Below are 18606 nucleotides of genomic sequence, written 5' to 3'. Positions count from 1 at the left end.
GGTAAGAGACAATATTACTGGGCCCTCGACTGGTATATTGGTGTCCTCTTTAGCCACAGGCGAGGTCCTGGAGGACTGGCAAGTGGATAATGTTGTACCTCTATTTAAGAAGAAACCAAGGAAAAATCCTGGGAACTATAGACCAATGAGTCTCATGTCAGTTGTAGAGAAGTTGCTGGAGAAAATTCTTAAGGATAGGATATATGAGCATTTGGAAATCAATGGCCTAATTAGGGGGAGTCCACATGGCTTTGTGTGGGGCAGGTCGTGCTTTACCAGCTAGATTGAGTTTTTTGACAAGGTGATGAGAGAGATTGATGAAGGTAGGGCAGTAGATGTTGTCTACATGGATTTTAGTAAGATGTTTGACAAATTCTCTCATGGGAGGCTACTCCAGAAGAGTAGAAGTCATGGAATCCACGGCAAATTGGCTATTTGGATTCAGAACTGGATTGCTTAGTGACAACTGAGGGTAGTGGTTAAAGGGACTTATTTGAGCTGGAAGTCTGAAGTCTGTTATTAGTAGAGTTCTGTAGGGATGTGTGCTGGGACCTCTGCTGTTTGTAACATATATAAATGACCTGGATGAAAATATAGATGGGTGGGCTATTAAATTGCAGATGTGGACATGGGCAGAGAAATGGCAGATGGAGTTTAACCCAGATAAATGTGAGGTGTTGCAAATGGAAGGAGACAGTACACTATTAAGGGCAAAATCCTTAACGATGTTTCTGAGCAGAGAGGTGTTGGGATCCAAGTTCATAGCTCCTTAAAAGTGGCTACACAGATCAGTACGGTGGTTTAAAAGGCTTGTGCAATGCTTGCTTTTATTAGTCAAGTTCAAAAGTCAAGAGGTTATGTAGCAACTTTATAAAGCTCTGGTTAGGCCACACCTGGAGTACTGCACACAGTTCTGGTCACCCCGTTATGGGAAGGATGTTGAGGCTTTGGAGAGGGTGCAGAAGAGGTTTACCAGGATGTGAGGTTTAGAGGGCATGTGTTGGATAAACCTGTGTTGTTTTCTCTGGAGCGTTGGAGGCTGAGGGGAGATCTGATAGAGGTTTGCAACATTATGAGAGGCACAGATAGAGTGGACAGAGAGTATCAGTTTCCAGGGTTGAAATGTCTAATACCTGAGGTATTGAAGGTGGGGTGGGGGATAGGGGTAAGTTTTTTACTCAGAGAGTGGTGGATGCTTGGAATGCGTTGCCTGGTATGGTGGTAGAGGCAACTACATCACAGGCTTTAAAGAGACGTTTGGATGGGCACATGAGTGTGAGGAAGATGGAGGGATATGGACATGGTGTAGGCAGGAGGGATTAGTGTTTGGGTGTTTTTGATTTGAGTTTTAGCTCGTTCAGCACAACAGTGTGAGCCAAATGGCCTGTTCCTGTATTGTACTCTTCTACCTATTCTATCTTACCTGAACCTAAAGGGAACCAATATCCATGCAAGCTATTTTCTAGAGCTGTTCAGAAAGGTTTAAGCTAAGCCAGCAGGGGAATGGGAACCTGAGTAATAGCGTTGAGGATGAGGCAGTAGTTATATTGGTTGATGCACTGCGTAGTGAGGCCATGAGGAAGGAGAGGGAGATGATAGGGCAAAATTGCAGCCAATGGGATGAGGTGAAGTGTAACCTGGAGGCAAAATCAAAAAGGGTGATGAATACAGGACTGATATATTTGAATGCACATAATATACTAAATACTAGATGATTCTGTAACGCAGTTAGGGATTGGCAGGTATGATGTTGTGGGTAAAACTGAGTCATGGCTGAAAGAAGATCATAGTTGGGATCTTAACATCCAAGGATTCACATTGTATCGAAAGGACAGGCAGTTAGACAGAGAGGGTGGGGTGGCTCTGTTGGTAAAAAAATGAAATAAAATCCTTAAAAAGAGACAACCTAGAATCAGAAGGTGTAGAATCTTTGTGAGTAGACTTAAGAAACTGCTAAGGTAAAAAGACCCTGATGGGAGTTATATTACAGGCCTCTGAACTGTAGCCAGGATGTGTGATATAAACTTCAATGGGAAATAGAAAAGGCATGTAATATGGATGATGTTACGATAGTTATGGGGGATTTTAATATGCAGGTGGATAGGGAAAATCCAGTTCATGCCAGATCCCAAGAGAAGGAATTTGTAGAATGCCTAAGATTTGGCTTTCTAGAGCAGCCTGTCGTTGATTCCACAAGGGAAAAGGGAATTCTCGGTTGGATGTTCTGTAATAAACCAGTTTGATTAGGGAGCTTAAGGTAACGGAACCCTTAGGAGGCAGTGATTATATGATATAATTCACCCTGCAGTTTAAAGGAGAGAATATAATGTCAGGTGTATCAGTATTACAGTGGAGTAAAGAGAATTACAGAGGCATGAGAGAGGAGTTGGCTAAAATTTATTGGACACTAGCATGAATAACAGCAGAACAGCAACAGCTGGAATTTCTACGGCCCCTTTTTACACACCTGTCCTTGTAAATGTCCCGAATCATGGGAAATTCACAACTACAGATGCGCTGGGCTGTCCGCACCACTCTCTGCAGAGTCCTACGGATAAGGGAGGTACAGTTCCCATATGTGAGTGTAGTTGCTATTACTAAGGAGTAGGTGCTTAGGAAGCAGAAAGGTCTGAAGGTAGATAAGTCAGCTAGACCTGATATACTGCACCCAGGCTTCTGAGAGAGGTAGCTGAAGAGATTGTGGAGGCATTAGTAATGATCTTTGAAGAATCATTCTGCAATGGTTCTGGAGAACTGGAAAGTTGCAAGTACTACTTCACTCTTAAAAGACAGAGCGAAGCAGTAGAGAAGAAATTACATGCAGTTAACCTGACTTCAGTGGTTAGGATGATGTTTGAAGCTTTTTATTAAGGATGAGGCTTCAGAGGACTTGGAAGCATATGATGAAGTAGGCTAAAGTCAACATGGTTTCCTTAAGGGGAAATCTTACCTGAAAGATCTGTTGGAATTCTTTGAGGAAATAGCAGTCAACATGGACAAAGGCGAGTCAGTGATGTTGTTTCTTGGTCTTTCAGAGGGCCTTTGATAAGGTGTCACATGTTATGAGGCTTCTTAGCACAGTAAGAGCCCACGGTATTACGGCAAAGATGTTAGTGTGGAACGAAGATTGGCTGTGGCAGGAGGTAAAGAGTTGGAAAAAAGGGGGCCTTTTCTGGTTGGTTGCCGGTGACAAGGAGTGTTCCCCAGGGGTCAGCGATGAGATCACTTCTCTTTTCCGATGGCAGATGGAATGTAGTGTAGGGAAATATATGGCGATGCATTTTGGTAGAAGGAATAAAGGCATGGACTATTTTCTAAACAGGGTGAAAATTCAAACATCAGAGGTGCAAAGGAACTTGGGAGTCCTTGTGCAGGATTCCCTGAAGGTTAATTTGCTGGTGAGTCAGTGGTAAGAAAAGCAAATGCAATGTCAGCATTCATTTCAAGAGGAGCAAAGATGTAATGCTGAGGCTTTATAAAGCATTGGTCAGTCAGCACGGAGTATTGTGAGCAGTTTTGGCCCCTTACCTAAGAAAAGATGGGTTGGCATTGGAGAGGATGAGAGGAGATTCGTGAAAACAGTGAGGAACATTTGATAGGTCTGGTCCAGTATTTGCTGGAGTTTAAAAGATTGTTGGGGATGGGGTGGATTCTCAGTGAATACTATTGAATATATTGAATATTGAAAGGCCTAGACAGAATGGATGTGAAGCAGATGTTTCCTGTAGTGGATGAGTCTAGGACCAGAGGGCAGAGCATCAGAATAAGGGGATGTCCATTTAGAACAGTGATGAGAAGGAATTTCTTTATCCAGAGGGTGGAGAATCTGTGGAATTCATTGCCACTGACTGCTGTGGAGGCCAAGTGATTGAACGTATTTAAAGCAGAGGTTGATCGGTTCTTGGTTAGTCGGAGCGCCAAAACTTACGGGGAGAGGCAGGAAGGTGGGTTTGAGAGGGACGATAAGTCAGCCATGATGGAATGACGGAGCAGATTTGATGGTCCAAGTAGCCTAATTCTGTTCCTATGTCTTTATGGTCTAAACAGGGCAAAACACACTTCTAACCTCATAATGGAAAGGAAGGTCATTTACAAAGCATTGGAAGATGATTTGACCCAAATCCTTGGACTGATGAAGCTCCCGCAGCACAACACTGGGATATCTTGCTCTTGAAATTGGGAAACCTCTGTTAAGAACTGGGTGCTCTCTTTCAAAGAGTGACTGACTATCCTCAATATTGTTGGTCTATGCATGTCAATAGGACTCAGTTTCATGCACAGCAATCCCGATAACATATTTGTACAGCTCAGGCCTAAGAGTTTACATTTTATTCCTCCTGTAACTCCTTTCCTTTCATTCCTTTGCACAGGAATTTTGTGGAGGTTCAATCATCTCAACGCGTTGGATTCTCTCTGCTGCTCACTGTTTTAATGGCTCATTGGACATGATAGATGACATAAGTATATGGATTGGTGAGGATCAGACCATTCAATTCTACAAGGAACATTTTGATGTCAATTTGCCTTATTTGTAGCATTCTCACCTACAGGAGGTTAACTGTAAAACTCTAGTCCACAATTTGTGCCATTTTCTGGTCTGATAAATAATTTCAGCACCAAAGGTTTACAGCATCTTGGGGACAATAAACTGAGTCTTAAACTTTGAAAGGACGAGAAAGATCGGTAGCATTTTAGAGTCATAGAGCTGCAAACAAACGAATACAGTAGGTGCTTCTGTCTGCCATGTCCACACCACCCATTGTCCCTAATCTCAATTGTTTAATATATAAGGAGTGTTTCTGGTGGCTCCACGCCTGTACCCAATGGAGTTCAGATGGATGAAGAGGAGATCTCATTGAAGCCTGCCCATACTGAAAGACCTGGATAGAGTGGACGTGCAGAGAGTGTGTCCATTATGGGGAGAGTCTAGGATCCAAGGGCATCACCTCGAATAAAGGTCTGTCCCTTTAAAACTGAGATGAGAAATTTCTTCAGCCAGAAGTTGATGGATCCATGGAATTCCTTGTCACAGATGGCCGTGGAGGCCAAGTGATTGGGTGTACTTAAGGCAAGGATTGACAGGTTCTTAATTGGTGAAGGATTCAGGATTACAGAGAGCAGGCAAAATAATGGGGTTTAAAATAATCAGTTGTGAATGACAAGCCAAATGGTCTAATTCTGCTCCTATATCTATTGTCTATAGATGATGTCTGTAGCCTCCTATGGCTTTGGCAATTAGATGTCAATACTTCTTAAATGTAGTGAGAGTCTCTGCCTCCACAACCTCTTCCCGCAGTGCATTCCAGCTTTCAAACACCCTCTGTGTGGCAAAGAAATGCCCCCTCAGATTCCCTCTTTCACCTTAAACCTAGGATCTCTTCTCTCTCCGTCCTCCCCATGATAGAAAGGTTTTTACTATGTACCTAACTATTCACCTGACCATTTTGTTAACTCCATAACGTTACTGCTCAGCTTCCTCTGTTCCAGGGAAAACAAACCCGGCCTATCTGGTCTCACCTTATCACTGTAATGCTCTAATCCAGACAAAATCCTACTTGGTAATCATCAATGACCAACCTTTCTCTCTAACGCAAAACAATCAAAAACAAATTACTTGGCTCATCACCTCATTTTGTCACCGATATGATCCTGCTGTGTACGCATCTGGCTTTAGCGTTTTCCTGTGCAATAACAGTCCTCGCACTCCAACATAATCCATCATCAGTCACATTCTTCACTGAGGATCTGACAGCCACAAGTTCTCTCTTTCTGAGCGACCTGCACTGGATAGACAGGGACAAATTTCCCCATCCTGCATCAAAACGAAACATACTTCACAGTCACAAACACCACGGGAAGTAGACATGGGGAGGAATTTAATCTCATGTCAACGAGAAGGTTCGAAAGTGGCCGCCTAAAACAACAGCACTTCCGAATTCAGTTGCCAACCTGGTGGCATCCATTTATAATGAAAACCGCAGACACTGGAAATCTGCGATCAAAAACAAGAAGTGCTGGAAACGCTTGGCACATCAGGCAGCATCTGTGGAAAGAGAAACAGATTTAAAGTTTCAAGTTAAAGACTTTCATCAGAACTCCACAACAGTGAGTATATCAGGCTGTGTGCAGGAATGAGTGGGTAATTCCAGTACAGTTGTTATTCATTAAGAGTGGTATTAACCTAACTGTCCCCCAAGTTCAATCAATGATTGGTAAATCTGTCAACAGATATTATGTTCTTCATCTGCCTTATTAAGTAACTGTGAAAATATTTTTTCATGGATATTGTCATTAGGAAGGGATGGAGCAAACACCAGGAAACAGAGTGTTATAAGAATCAGAGCTAGGTTTGCGAATTTTGTGCTGTTTGGTTGGTGAGGTGGCTACTTGTGAATGGGACTTGGCAGCTCTCCTGCCCCATCACCAGCTTATGATGCTCTGGGACCAGAGGACAACACAGCTTCATAAGGCACAGGAGCAGAATGAAGCCATTTAGCCCGTCAAGACTGCTCCACATTCATGGCTGATTTATTTTTCTCTCAACTCCATTCTCCCCATGGCTTTCTCCCCATAACCTTTGACACCCTTACTAAACAAGAGCCTATCATCCTCTGCTTTAAGTGTACCCAAAGGCCTGTGGCAAGTAATTCCACAGATTCACCACCCTCGAGCTAAAGAAATTCCTCTTCATCGCTGTTCTAAAGGGATGTCCTTCTATTCTGAGGCTGTGCCCTCTGGTCATAGACTCTCTTGCTATATCTTCTCCATGTCCACTCTATCTGGGCCTTTCAATATTTGGTAAGCTTCAATGAGATTTCCCTTATTCTTCTAAACACCATCAAGTACAGGTCCAGGCCATCAAATGTTCCTTTTATTCCCGAAATTATTCTCGTAAAACACCATTAGACCCTCACCAATGCCAACACATCCTTTCTTAGGTAAGGGGCCCAAAACAGCTCACAAATATCCCAAATGTGGTCTGACAAAGGCATTAGCATTACATCCTTGCTCTTATAACCTAGTCCTCTCGAAATGAATGTTAATGTTGTATTTGCCTTCCTTGCCACCGACTCAACTTGCAAGTTAATCTTTAGAGAACTCTGCACTAGGACTCCAAATCTCTTTGCACCTTCAATTTCTGAATTCACTCCTCATTTAGAAAATAGTCTCTGCCTTTATTCCTTCTACCAAGTGCATGACCATGAACTTCTTTGCCCATTCTCCTAATCTGCCTAAGTCCTTCTGCAGGCTCCCTGCTTCCTCAGCACTACTTGCCCATACACCTGTCTTTGTGTCACCCATAAACATGGCCACAAAGCCATCAAGTCTGTCATCCAGGTCATTAACATATAATTTGAAAAGTAGCAGAGCTTACACCAACCTCTGCAGAGCACCAATATTTATCGGCAGCCAATCAGAAAAGGCTTTTATTCTCACTCTTTGCCTTCTGCCCGTCAGCCAATCTTCAGTCGATGCTAGTATATTTCCTGTATTACCATCGGCTCTTGTTTAGCAGCCTTATATGTGGTACTTTCTCAAAGGTCCTCTGTAAATCCAAGTAAGCAGCATCCACTGACTTTCCTTTGTCTTCCTAAAAAATTTCAATAGATTTTTCAGGCAAGATTTCCCCTGAAGGAAAACATGCTGGCTTCAGTCTACTTTATCATGTACCTCCCACAAACCTCATCCTTAAAAATGGACTCTAACATTTTATGAACCACTGAAGTCAAACTAACTGGCCTATAATTTCCTGCCTTTTGTCTCCCTCCCTTCTTAAAGAATAGAATGACTTTTGCAATTTTCCAATCCTCCAACTATTCCTGAACCTATTGACTCTTGGAAGATCACTACTACTCTTCAGTTACCTCTTTCAGAACCCTGGAGTGTAGTCCATCCGGTCCAGTTGACTTATCTACCTCTAGAACTTGCAACTTCCCAAGCACCTTCTCCGTAGTAATAGCAACTGCACTCACTTCTTCCCCTTGACACTCTCAAATTTCTGGACTATAATTTCCTGTCTTTTGTCTCCCTCGCTTCTTAGAGAATGGAGTTATATTTGTGGTTTCGAAAAGCTCACACCACCAGCCCTCTGAGATCCTATAAATTTGTAGCAGTTACACCAAGAACCACACGAGGGATAAAGCTCTTGTGGGGGGGGGGGGGGGATGTGGTTAGGGGGAGGGAATCTGCGCCTGGCATTCAGTTTGCACAGGCAGAGACCAACTTTCCTACACATGCCTGGACACCAGTGATTGTCAAGACTGAGAGTTTTATGGAATGCTGAGAATATGGTTAAGGAAGTTCAGAATGTCACCGTGCAAACTTCTCCTGATGTACTGTTGAAGATATCCTGACTGGGTTGCATCATGATTCGTTGCGGCAAATTGAATGTGCAGAAAATAGTGGCCTTAGCCCAATACACTGCCTTGGAAAAGTATTCAGCGCCCACAACTATTTTCACATTTTACTGTCTCATTTTCTAAATTTCAAATATATTGAAGTAGGATTTTGTGCTAATTTACAAAACATTGTGCATCATGTCAAATCAAACAAAAAAATCCAAAACCTGTCAACAATTCACTAAAAAATCAAAAACAAAAATTGTAAGGCTGAAGAAGTATTCATTCCCTTTGTAATTAGTATGTTAACTTTCCTCCAGTGCAACATTACCTTACCAATTCACCCAATTTGTTGATGTAGAAAATTGGAGGATCACCTGAATAAATACTCCACTCTCTTTGTAAGATCTAACTGTATGGTAGATTTTCAACAGACCAAACCAAAATGAAGGCAAAAGGGCATTAGATTTTCCTCATCTGAGGAAAGACATTCTTGCCATAGAGGGAGTACAAAGATGGTTCACCAGATTGATTCCTGGGATGGCAGGACTTTCATATGAAGAAAAACTGGATCGACTGGGCTTATACTCGCTGGAATCTAGAAGATTGAGGCAAATCTTATTGAAGCGTATACAATTCCAAAGGGATTGGACAGGCTAGATGCAGGACGATTGTTTCCGATGTTGGGGAAGTCCAGAATGAGGGGTCACAGTTTAAGGATAAAGGGGAAGCCTTTTAGGACCGAGATGAGGAGAAACTTCTTCACACAGAGAGTGGTGAATCTGTGGAATTCTCTGCCACAGGAAACAGTTGAGGCCAGTTCATTGGCTATATTTAAGAGGGAGTTAGATATGGCCTTTGTGGCTAAAGGGATTGGGGGTATGGAGAGAAGGCAGGTACAGGGTTCTGAGTTGGATGATCAGCCATGATCATACTGAATGGCGGTGCAGGCTCGAAGGGCCGAATGGCCTACTCCTGCACCTATTTTCTGTTTCTAAGAAAAGTCAGGGGAATGATAATAGAGAAGCAGAAACCTGGGGGAGGGTAAAGAACATCTCAAAGGCACTGAACATACCTCGGAGATCATTGCAGTCCATCATGACAAAGTGGAAAATATATGAAACCACAGCCACCCTGCCTAGGTCTGGCTGCCCGTCTAAGCTTAACCGCTGGAGATGATTGACACTTGTAAGAGAGGCTACTGTGATGCTAACAGTCACTGAGTGAGCTGCAGAAGTGAATGGCTGCAACTGGAGATGAAGTTCCTGGCTGCACAATCTCTGCGGTCTTGAACAAAAAGGATATTTATGGAAGATAAAAGCATATCCTTGCTTGTAAAGACTTTGAAAAGTGTCTCTTAGGAAATACTATAAAGATGTGGAAGAATGTCTTATCGTCAGATGAGACTAAAGTGGAACTTATTGACCTCAACACTAAGTGGTACCTGTGATGTAAATCTAATACTGTGCACCAGGCAGGTAACACCATCACTACTGTAAAGTATTGTGGAGGTAACATTCTGCTATGGGATGATTTTCAGCAGCAGGAACTAGAAATCTGGTCAGAATTGATGGGAAGATAAATGCGGCCAAATACAGAGAGGTCTGGATAAAACCCTACTATGCTCTGCCAGAAAGCTTAAGTCGGGGAGGAAGTTCATCTTTCAGCATGACAACAATCCAAACACACTGCCAGAGCAACCACAGGGTGGCTTCAAATGGAGAAAATTGACACTCTTGAGTAGCATAGTCAGAGTCCTGACCTTAAACCAATCAAACATCTCTGGCAAGAGCTCAAAATTGCTGTCCACCACTGCTCTGCAACTAACCTGGCATCGCTTGAGCAATTTTGCAAGGAGGAATGGTCAAATCTTGCTCTATCACGTCGTGCGAAACTAATAGAGACTTATCCAAATAGTCGACTGACTATAATAGCTGTGAGAGGTAGTTAAAGCGCAGAGCGAAAGAGGATGAATACTTTTGAACTGCTGATAGTTCAGTTTTCGAAATTTTAGTTTTTCATGCTTTACAATTTTCCCAGTTTTTTTAGATTCTACTGTTATAAAAGGAGCATGTGATTCACGAATAAAAATTCTCAGATAAATTGATCAAAATCCCTGGTTGTAATACTCTTTTATGTAAACAAAGGGTTGGTGGCTGAATACTTTAACGAGGCACTGTGCATCACGAGCACATCCCTCCCCACTGCTGGTAGGACATACGTGAAGCGCTGCCTCAAGAAGGCAACGTCAGTCAGCAAAGATCCTCACCATCCAGGCCATGCCATCCCCTCGCAGCTACCATCAAGTAGGAGGCACAGGAGCCTGGAGTCCCATACGTCAGGTCTAAGAACAGCTACTTCTCTCCAACCATTTGGTTTCCGAACCACCTTGCACAGCCTCAATCACTACAAACCCCACCACCACTTCGACAACTTTGTACGACAATGGATGTTATTTTTGTGTGTGTTTTTTTTGTTCTTATTGTGTTCTTTCTTGAAAGAACTGTACCATATATAATTTATATTTCTCTTGTGAAGTTTGTGTACTTTGATGCTATGTGCCTGTGATACAGCTGCAAGCTTTTCAATACCCCTGTGTGCACACATGTACTTGTCCATACCTATGAGGATAAACTTGATTTTGACTTCCATATAACCATATAACAATTACAGCACGGAAACGGGCCATCTCGAAACAGACTTCAACTTGTGTTAGGCAAAATATTGGAGCTGTGATTTCCTGGGAGTTACCTGTGTATGTTTTCTCTCTGTAAGACATTTCAACACCTTTAATATAAATACAGAACTGTTCATCCTAGGAAGCTTTGGAAAAAGAGTTTCTGCTTCAAGTGGTGTACAAAAGATCAATATTGACTTTAGTCTGGTCGAAGGAAAATAATTGCTGAATTATTTTCCTGCCATCCAGGACCCTGAACAGTCCTTCCAGGTGAGGAGACACTTCACCTGTGAGTCTGTTGGGGCGACTTACTGAGTTTGGTGCAACCAGTGTGGCCTCCTGAATATTGGTGAGACCCGACGTAGATTGGGAGACCGCTTCACCGAGCAGCTACACTCTGTCCGCCAGATCAAGTGGAATCTCGCAGTGGCCACCCATTTTAATACCACTTCCCATTCCCTTTCCGAAATGTCCATCCATAACCTCCTCCACTGTCGTGATGAGGCCACACATAGGTTCGAAGGACAGCACCTTATATTCCGTTTGGGTAGCCTCCAACCTGATGGCATGGACATCAATTTCTTAAACTTACGGTAATGACACCCCCTTCTCCATTTCCCATCCCTTTTTCCTTCTCTCACCTCACTCACCAATCAACTTCCCAGCTCTTTATTTCATCCCTCCCCCTCCAGGTTTCACCTATCTCCTCTCTCTCTCTCCCCTTCCTCACATTTTAAATCTACTCCTCGGCTTTTTTTCTCCTGTTCTGGCAAAGGGTTTTGGCCCGAAACATCGACTGTACTTTTTTCATGCTGAGTTTATCCAACATTTTGTGTGTGTTGCTTTGGATTTCAAGCATCTGCAGATTTCCTCTTGTTTGTGACTACTGTGGGAGCCAAGAGAGGAGATTGCTGAGCTTCTGGCAATGATCTTTGCCAGAAGGGGATGGGAGAGGTTCCGGAAGATTGGAGGGTTGCAGATATTGTTCCCTTATTCAAAAAATGGAGTAGAGATAGCCCAGGAAATTATAGACCAGTGAATCTTACTTCAGTGGTTGGTAAGTTGATGGAGAAAATCCTGAGGGGCAGGATTTATGAACATTTGGAGAGGCAGTGTGGCTTTGTCAAAGGCAGGTCGTGCCTGACGAGCCTGATTGAGTTTTTTGAGGATGTGACTAAACACATTGATGAAGATACAGTAGTAGATGTAGTATTTATTGATTTCAGCAAGGCATTTGATAAGGTACCCCATGCCAGGCTTATTGAGAAAGTAAAGAGGCATGGGATCCAAGGGGACATTGCTTTGTGGATCCAGAATTGGCTTGCTCACAGAAAGCAAAGAATGGTTGTAGATGGGTCATATTCGGCATGGAGGTCGGTGACCGGTGGTGTGCCTCAGTGATCTGTTCTGGGACCCCTTCTCTTTGTGATTTTTATAAATGACCTGGATGAGGAAGTGGAGGGATGGGTTAGTAAATTTGCTGATGACACAAAGGTTGGGGGTGTTGTGGATAGCGTGGAGGGCGGTCAGAGGTTACAGCAAGACATTGATAGGATGCAAAACTGGGCTGAGAGGTGGTAGATAGAGTTCAACCCAGATAAGTGTGAGGTGGTTCATTTTGGTGGTCAAATATGATGGCAGAATATAGCATTAATGGTAAAACTCTTGGCAGTGTGGAGGATCAGAGGGATCTTGGGGACCGAGTCCATAGGACACTCAAAGCTGCTGCGCAGGTTGACTGTGTGGTTAAGAAGGCATATGGTGCATTGACCTTCATCAACCGTAGGATTGAGTTCAAGAGCCAAGAGGTAATGTTACAGCTATATAGGACCCTTGTCAGACCCCACTTGGAGTACTGTGCTCAGTTCTGGTCACCTCACTACAGGAAGGATGTGGAAATTATAGAAAGGGTGCAGAGGAGACTTACAAGGATGTTGTCTGTATTGGGGAGCATGCCTTAGGAGAATAGGTTGAGTGAACTCGGCCTTTTTTCCTTGAAGCGACGGAGGATGAGAGGTGACCTGGTAGAGGTGTACAAGATGATGAGGGGCATTGGTCGTGTGGATAGTCAGAGGCTTTTTCCCAGGGATGAAATGGCGAACATTAGAGGGCACAGTTTTAAGGTGCTTGGAGGCAGGTACTGAGGAGATGTCAGGGGTTAGTTTTTTCACACAGAGAGTGGTAGGTGTGTGCGGAATGGGCTGCTGGCAGTGGTGCTGGAGGCGGATACAATTGGGTCTTTTAAGAGACTCCTGGATCGGTACATGGAGCTCAGTAAAATAGAAGTCTATGGGTAACCCGAGGTAATTGCTAAAAGAAGTACATGTTTGGCACAGTATTGTGTATTATGCTGTAGGTTTTCTATGTTTTGATGTTTCTATGTGACTGAATATTTCCTTTCAGGTTCCATCAAAAGGAAGACTGGCTTGCAAAAATTAACTGTGGAACAGATCATCTTGCACGAACAATTCAGTGTTCCAACGGAGATGAACAATGACATTGCCCTTTTGAAGACTAAGGAAACCATCATATACAGTTCTCACGTGAGGTACAATACCTACTGGGCCAGCTGGTTACCAATAATAACAATAAGTTAAAAGGCAATGAGAAAAAATAAATGCCCTGAAGATAAATTCAGGGCCATTTAAATGAGCCATTTAACATGAAAGTTATATCTTTGAAGGAGGCCATTCACTCATCATGTATGTGATAGCATTTTGTAAGTCTAGAAAGTACAACATATGTGCCCTGCCCCATCATTTGTCATTTCTGGTGGAATAGGCACATCTTAGGAGCTTGTTCAGTTTCTCCTGAAAGATCAAACACAAACAGTTTTTGGGTCTAGCTGGGTGAAATGACCACTAACTTCAGCCGCCAATATAAAGTCTACAAACACCAGCCAACCTGCTCTCTCTCACACCCTCTTACACTCTCTTACCCTCTCACACACTCTCACTCACCCTCTCACACTCTCTCCCTCTCTTTCTCTCTCTCCCTCTCTCCCTCTCTTTCTCTTTCCCACTCTCACACTCTCTCACACACTCTCTCACACTCCCTCTCACACTCTCACTCACTCTCTCACTCACTCTCTCACACTCACTCCCTCTCTTTCTCTCTCCCTCTCTCCCTCTCTTTCTCTTTCCCACTCTCACACTCTCTCACACACTCTCTCACACTCCCTCTCACACTCTCACTCACTCTCTCACACTCACTCCCTCTCTTTCTCTTTCTCTCTCCCTCTCTCCCTCTCTTTCTCTTTCCCACTCTCACACTCTCTCACACACTCTCTCACACTCCCTCTCACACTCTCACTCACTCTCTCACACTCACTCCCGGTGTCTCCGTCTCTTTCTCTCTCACACTCTCACTCACTCTCACCCACTCTCCCTCTCTTACACACTTACTCTCTTATACTCCCTCTCTTTCTCTCTCTCTCATTTTCACTCACACACTCTCAGACTCCCACTCTCTCTCTCTGTCTCTCTCACTCACTCTGTCTCCCTTTCTCTCTCTCTTCCCCTTCTCTGTCTCACAATTTCACTTACTCTGCCACTCTCTCTCTCACTTTCACTTATGGGACACAACTTTAAACCCCCTGCCTCTCTTTATTGTGGTTAACCAATAAATCAGGCTTGGTTGCCTTGGACCTTTTGCTAGGAGCATTTGGATTAAGTATGTGAGGACGGCTGCAATGATTTTCTCTTTGGGGTACTGAATAGTTGAGCCATTGAATCTGAAAAGCTTTCAGTTCTGTGTTGATTTCAACAGGGCGGGTCATGGCAATGCTTTTTCATGGTCAGTGGGTGTGGAATAGATGTACCAACAGCTGCCCTTCCAGATCACTTCCACTTTGAATTAGATTTTATTGAGCAGTGTAAGCTTTGCTCAGTAGGAAGTAGAAATAATAGCTGGCTTGGGTGGGGTCTAGTGGATGCCTCAGCCACCCAGTGAATGACTGAGTAGAGCTAGAACAGACTGCCCTGTCACACCACCTGAACTCCCCTTCTTCCCTGCCTCTCGTGGACAAATCCCTCAGGGTTTACAACCTCCTCCTGGGTTTATATCTTGCAGACCTGTTTGCTTGCCTTGCACTCAGAGGAGTGCCCAGCTACTCGTCTCACCTACGAGCAGATGGACCGAAGCTTGTCGCTATGAAGGTAATGCAGTTTCACAGGATTTCTCCTTTACTGCAGATGTCTGGTAGACTAACAACTGTTATCACTAATGGTCAAACTAGGAGTTTCATAATGTTCAGTGCATTTCATGCAGGTAAATATTGTCTCTAGTTAATGTCGTTCAACTATCGATCTCATCTCCATTACTAGACTTGGCTTTCCTCATCAGTAGTGGACAGTGTGCAAACAGGCCCTCTGGCCCATCTCATCCCTGCCAATCAAGGTGTCCATCCAAGTTTCTACCATTTGACTATCTTTGATGTACATGCCCCTAAACAATTCATCCCATTTACCTCAAATTCTAAACAAGAGCAAATCTGCAGATGCTGGAAATCTGAGCAACACACACTAAATGCTGGAAGAACTCAGCAGGCCAGGCAGCATCTATGGAAAGAAGTACAGTCTATGGTTTGGTCTTTTTTTCCCAGAGATGCTGCCTGGCCTGCTGAGTTCCTCCAGCATTTTGTGTGTGTTGCATCCCATGTACCTATCCAAATGTCTTTCAAATGCTTCCTCTGGCAGCTCGTTTCATATACATGTCACCCTCTGCATTCCAAACATTCACAATCTTCTGGCCTGAGAGGAATTTAACCTCAGAAGCACAGGTATGGGTCAAGTAGATTGTCAAGATAAACAGGTGGTACATATGCTCAAAGGTGTTGAGGTTGAGAGCTTAAAGTTCCTAGGAGTGAACATCACCAATAGCCTGGCCTGGGCCAATCACATCACAGCTAAGAAAGCTCACCTGTGCCTTTACTTCCCTAAGAGGCTTCCACTGGCCAGAAGATACAAAAGCCTGGAAGTTCCTACCACCAGGCTCAAGGACAACATCGACCTCAATGTTATATCAGAATCAGGTTTAATATCACTGGCATACGTCATGAAATTTGTTAACTTAGTGGCAGCAGTAAAATGAAATCCATAATAAATATAGATTAAATAAATAAATTAGAGTATATATGTATATTAAATAGTTAAATCAAATAGTGCAAAAACAGAAATAATATATATTTTAAAATGTGAGGTAGTGTCCAAGGGTTCAATTTCCATTCAGAAATCGGATGGCAGAGGGGAAGAAGCAGTTCCTGAATCACTGAGTGTGTGCCTTCAGGCTTCTGTACCTCCTTCCCGATGAGTGCGCGTCCTGGGTGATGGGGGTCCTAAATAATGGACGTCGCCTTCTGGAGGCACCGCTCCTTGAAGATGTCTTGAAACTATGGCGGCTGCTGCCCATGATAGAGCTGACTAATTTGAACTTCCTGTAGCTTCTTTTTGGTCCTCTGCAGTAGCACCGCTCCTCCCCACCCGTCTCTCCCTAAACCAGACGGTGATACAGCCTATCAGAATGCTCTCCATGGTACATCTACAGAAGTTTTCGAATGTTTTAGTTGACAAACCAAATCCCCTCAAACTCCTAATGACACATAGCCACTGTCTTACCTTCTTAATAGCTGCATTGATATGTTGGGACCAGGTTAGATGCTCAGAGCTATTGACACCCAGGAACTGGAACTCTCTCCTCTTTATGGTCTTGTACCTTATTGTTTACCTGCATTGCACTTTTTTTGTAGCTGTTACATTTTATTCTGCATTGTTATTGTTCTGCCTTGTTCTAATTCAGTCCACTGTGGAATGATCTGATCTGTGCAAACAGGATGCAAGATAAGTTTTTCATTGTATCCCAGTACATATGACAATGATAAACCAAGTCCAACAGCAGATAACCTAGTATTGTCTGAGACTGTGGTAGGACAGCGTATATGCAATCAGATATATGAACACAGAATTGTGGCAAAGTCCGGAAGGATGACTTGAATTTCCATTTATTAATTGGAAGGGCTTGTGGTGAACCACAAACTGATGGTTGTACAAGATGTTGAAGGGAATGTCCATTCTTACTTGGAGGCTCCGCAAGTCTGGGTCTTACTGAGTGACAGATGACACCACATCTGTCCCTGGACCTTGTTGCCAGGTTCCTGCTGCTGGACAGAACCGTACAGCCATGCTGGGGGTGTGCCCCCTCCAAAGCTGAGGCCACCACATAGACGCTCCGCCCAACTAAACGCAGAGTGTGAGGGAGTCCATGTCTTTGGCCTTCTCCATGGAGACCAGCTGAATTTTGGTAGGGTGTCGTTGACAGATCCAGTAAGGCCCAGCCCAACACTTGTCAATGGTGCAAACTCTGTCACCCTCCCTGACTCCGTGAGCTTCACATGAGCAAGGAACTTCATTGCATCCTTGTATATATGACAATAGAGTCACAGGGCACTACAAAGACAGCACAGAGAAAGGCTCTTCATACCATCTAGTCCATGCTGACCTAATCTTCTATCTAGTCCCACCTTCCTGCATCCAAACCATATCCAGATAATCAACTTAAACACGAGGAAATCTGCAGATGCTGGAAATTCAAGCAACATACATCAAAGTTGCTGGTGAACGCAGCAGGCCAGGCAGCATCTCTAGGGTCTCAGCCCGAAACATCGACTATACCTCTTCCTAGAGATGCTGCCTGGCCTGCTGTGTTCACCAGCAACTTTGATGTGTGTTGCCAGATAATCAACTAATTGGAATCTGAATCTCATCATTCATTCAGCTTCAGCCAGGCCATTCACAAATGTGGCATCTTAATTGTCTCCAAGATAAACTCCAAACTGATGACCATGAGCAGCATACCCACATCTGCTGCTGTTTCCTGTGCCTCTCCCAACTACATCACACCCCTTTACCACCGCTCCCTATCCTGAAGTTACCAGCTGATTTCCCATCCCAAATCATGTACTCATTCCTCGATTAAATCCTGCTCCTATCTCCTCCATGAGCATACCTTGACTTCCAGATAACCACTTTAGGATTTCCTTCTGTATATACATCACAGCACTGGAGAGGGTTCAAAGGAGGTTCACTGAAAATGATTCCAGGATTGAACAGCTTGTCGTGTGAAGGGCATTTGATGGCTCTGGGCCTACATTCACTGGAATTCAGAAGACTGAGGGATGACCTCATTGAAACCTATCAAATGTTGAAAGGCCTCGATAGAGTGGATGTGGAGAGGATGTTTCTTATGGTGGGAGAGTCTAGGACCAGAGGACACTGCCTCAGAATAGAGGGGCGTTCTTTTAGAACAGAGATGAAGAGGAATTTTTTTAGCCCAAGAGTGACGAACCTGTGAAATTTGTTGCCACAGATGGCTGTAGAGGCCAAGTCTTTATGTATATTTAAGGCAGAGGTTGATAGATTCTTGATTGATCAGGGCTTGAGGTAATATGGGGAGAAGGCAGGAGACTGGGGCTGAGAGGAAGATTGGATCAGCAGTGATGAAATGGCAGAGCAGAGTCAATAGGCCACACGGCCTAATTCTGCTTCTATCTCTTATGGTCTGAAGTATTTAAGAGAAAGGCTGATGTTTAACTAA

At 43.7% G+C, this 18606-nt stretch overlaps 1 protein-coding gene across 1 annotated transcript in view; it reads left to right on the top strand.

Moving 5' to 3' along the window:
* Nucleotides 1-18606, top strand: part of LOC140187548 (complement factor B-like) — a 78620-nt gene that overhangs the window by 49659 nt on the left and 10355 nt on the right. Inside the window, exons 12-14 of the mRNA XM_072242940.1 lie at nucleotides 4371-4473; nucleotides 13420-13564; nucleotides 15088-15173. Coding sequence (XP_072099041.1) covers nucleotides 4371-4473; nucleotides 13420-13564; nucleotides 15088-15173 — 334 coding nt within the window. The remainder of the gene's footprint in view (nucleotides 1-4370; nucleotides 4474-13419; nucleotides 13565-15087; nucleotides 15174-18606) is intronic.

Source organism: Mobula birostris, chromosome 25 (genome assembly GCF_030028105.1).
Source record: "Mobula birostris isolate sMobBir1 chromosome 25, sMobBir1.hap1, whole genome shotgun sequence".
NCBI lineage: Eukaryota > Metazoa > Chordata > Chondrichthyes > Myliobatiformes > Myliobatidae > Mobula > Mobula birostris.
The sequence above is the reverse complement of the archived record's forward strand: the minus strand, read 5'-3'. Positions and strand labels throughout refer to the sequence as shown.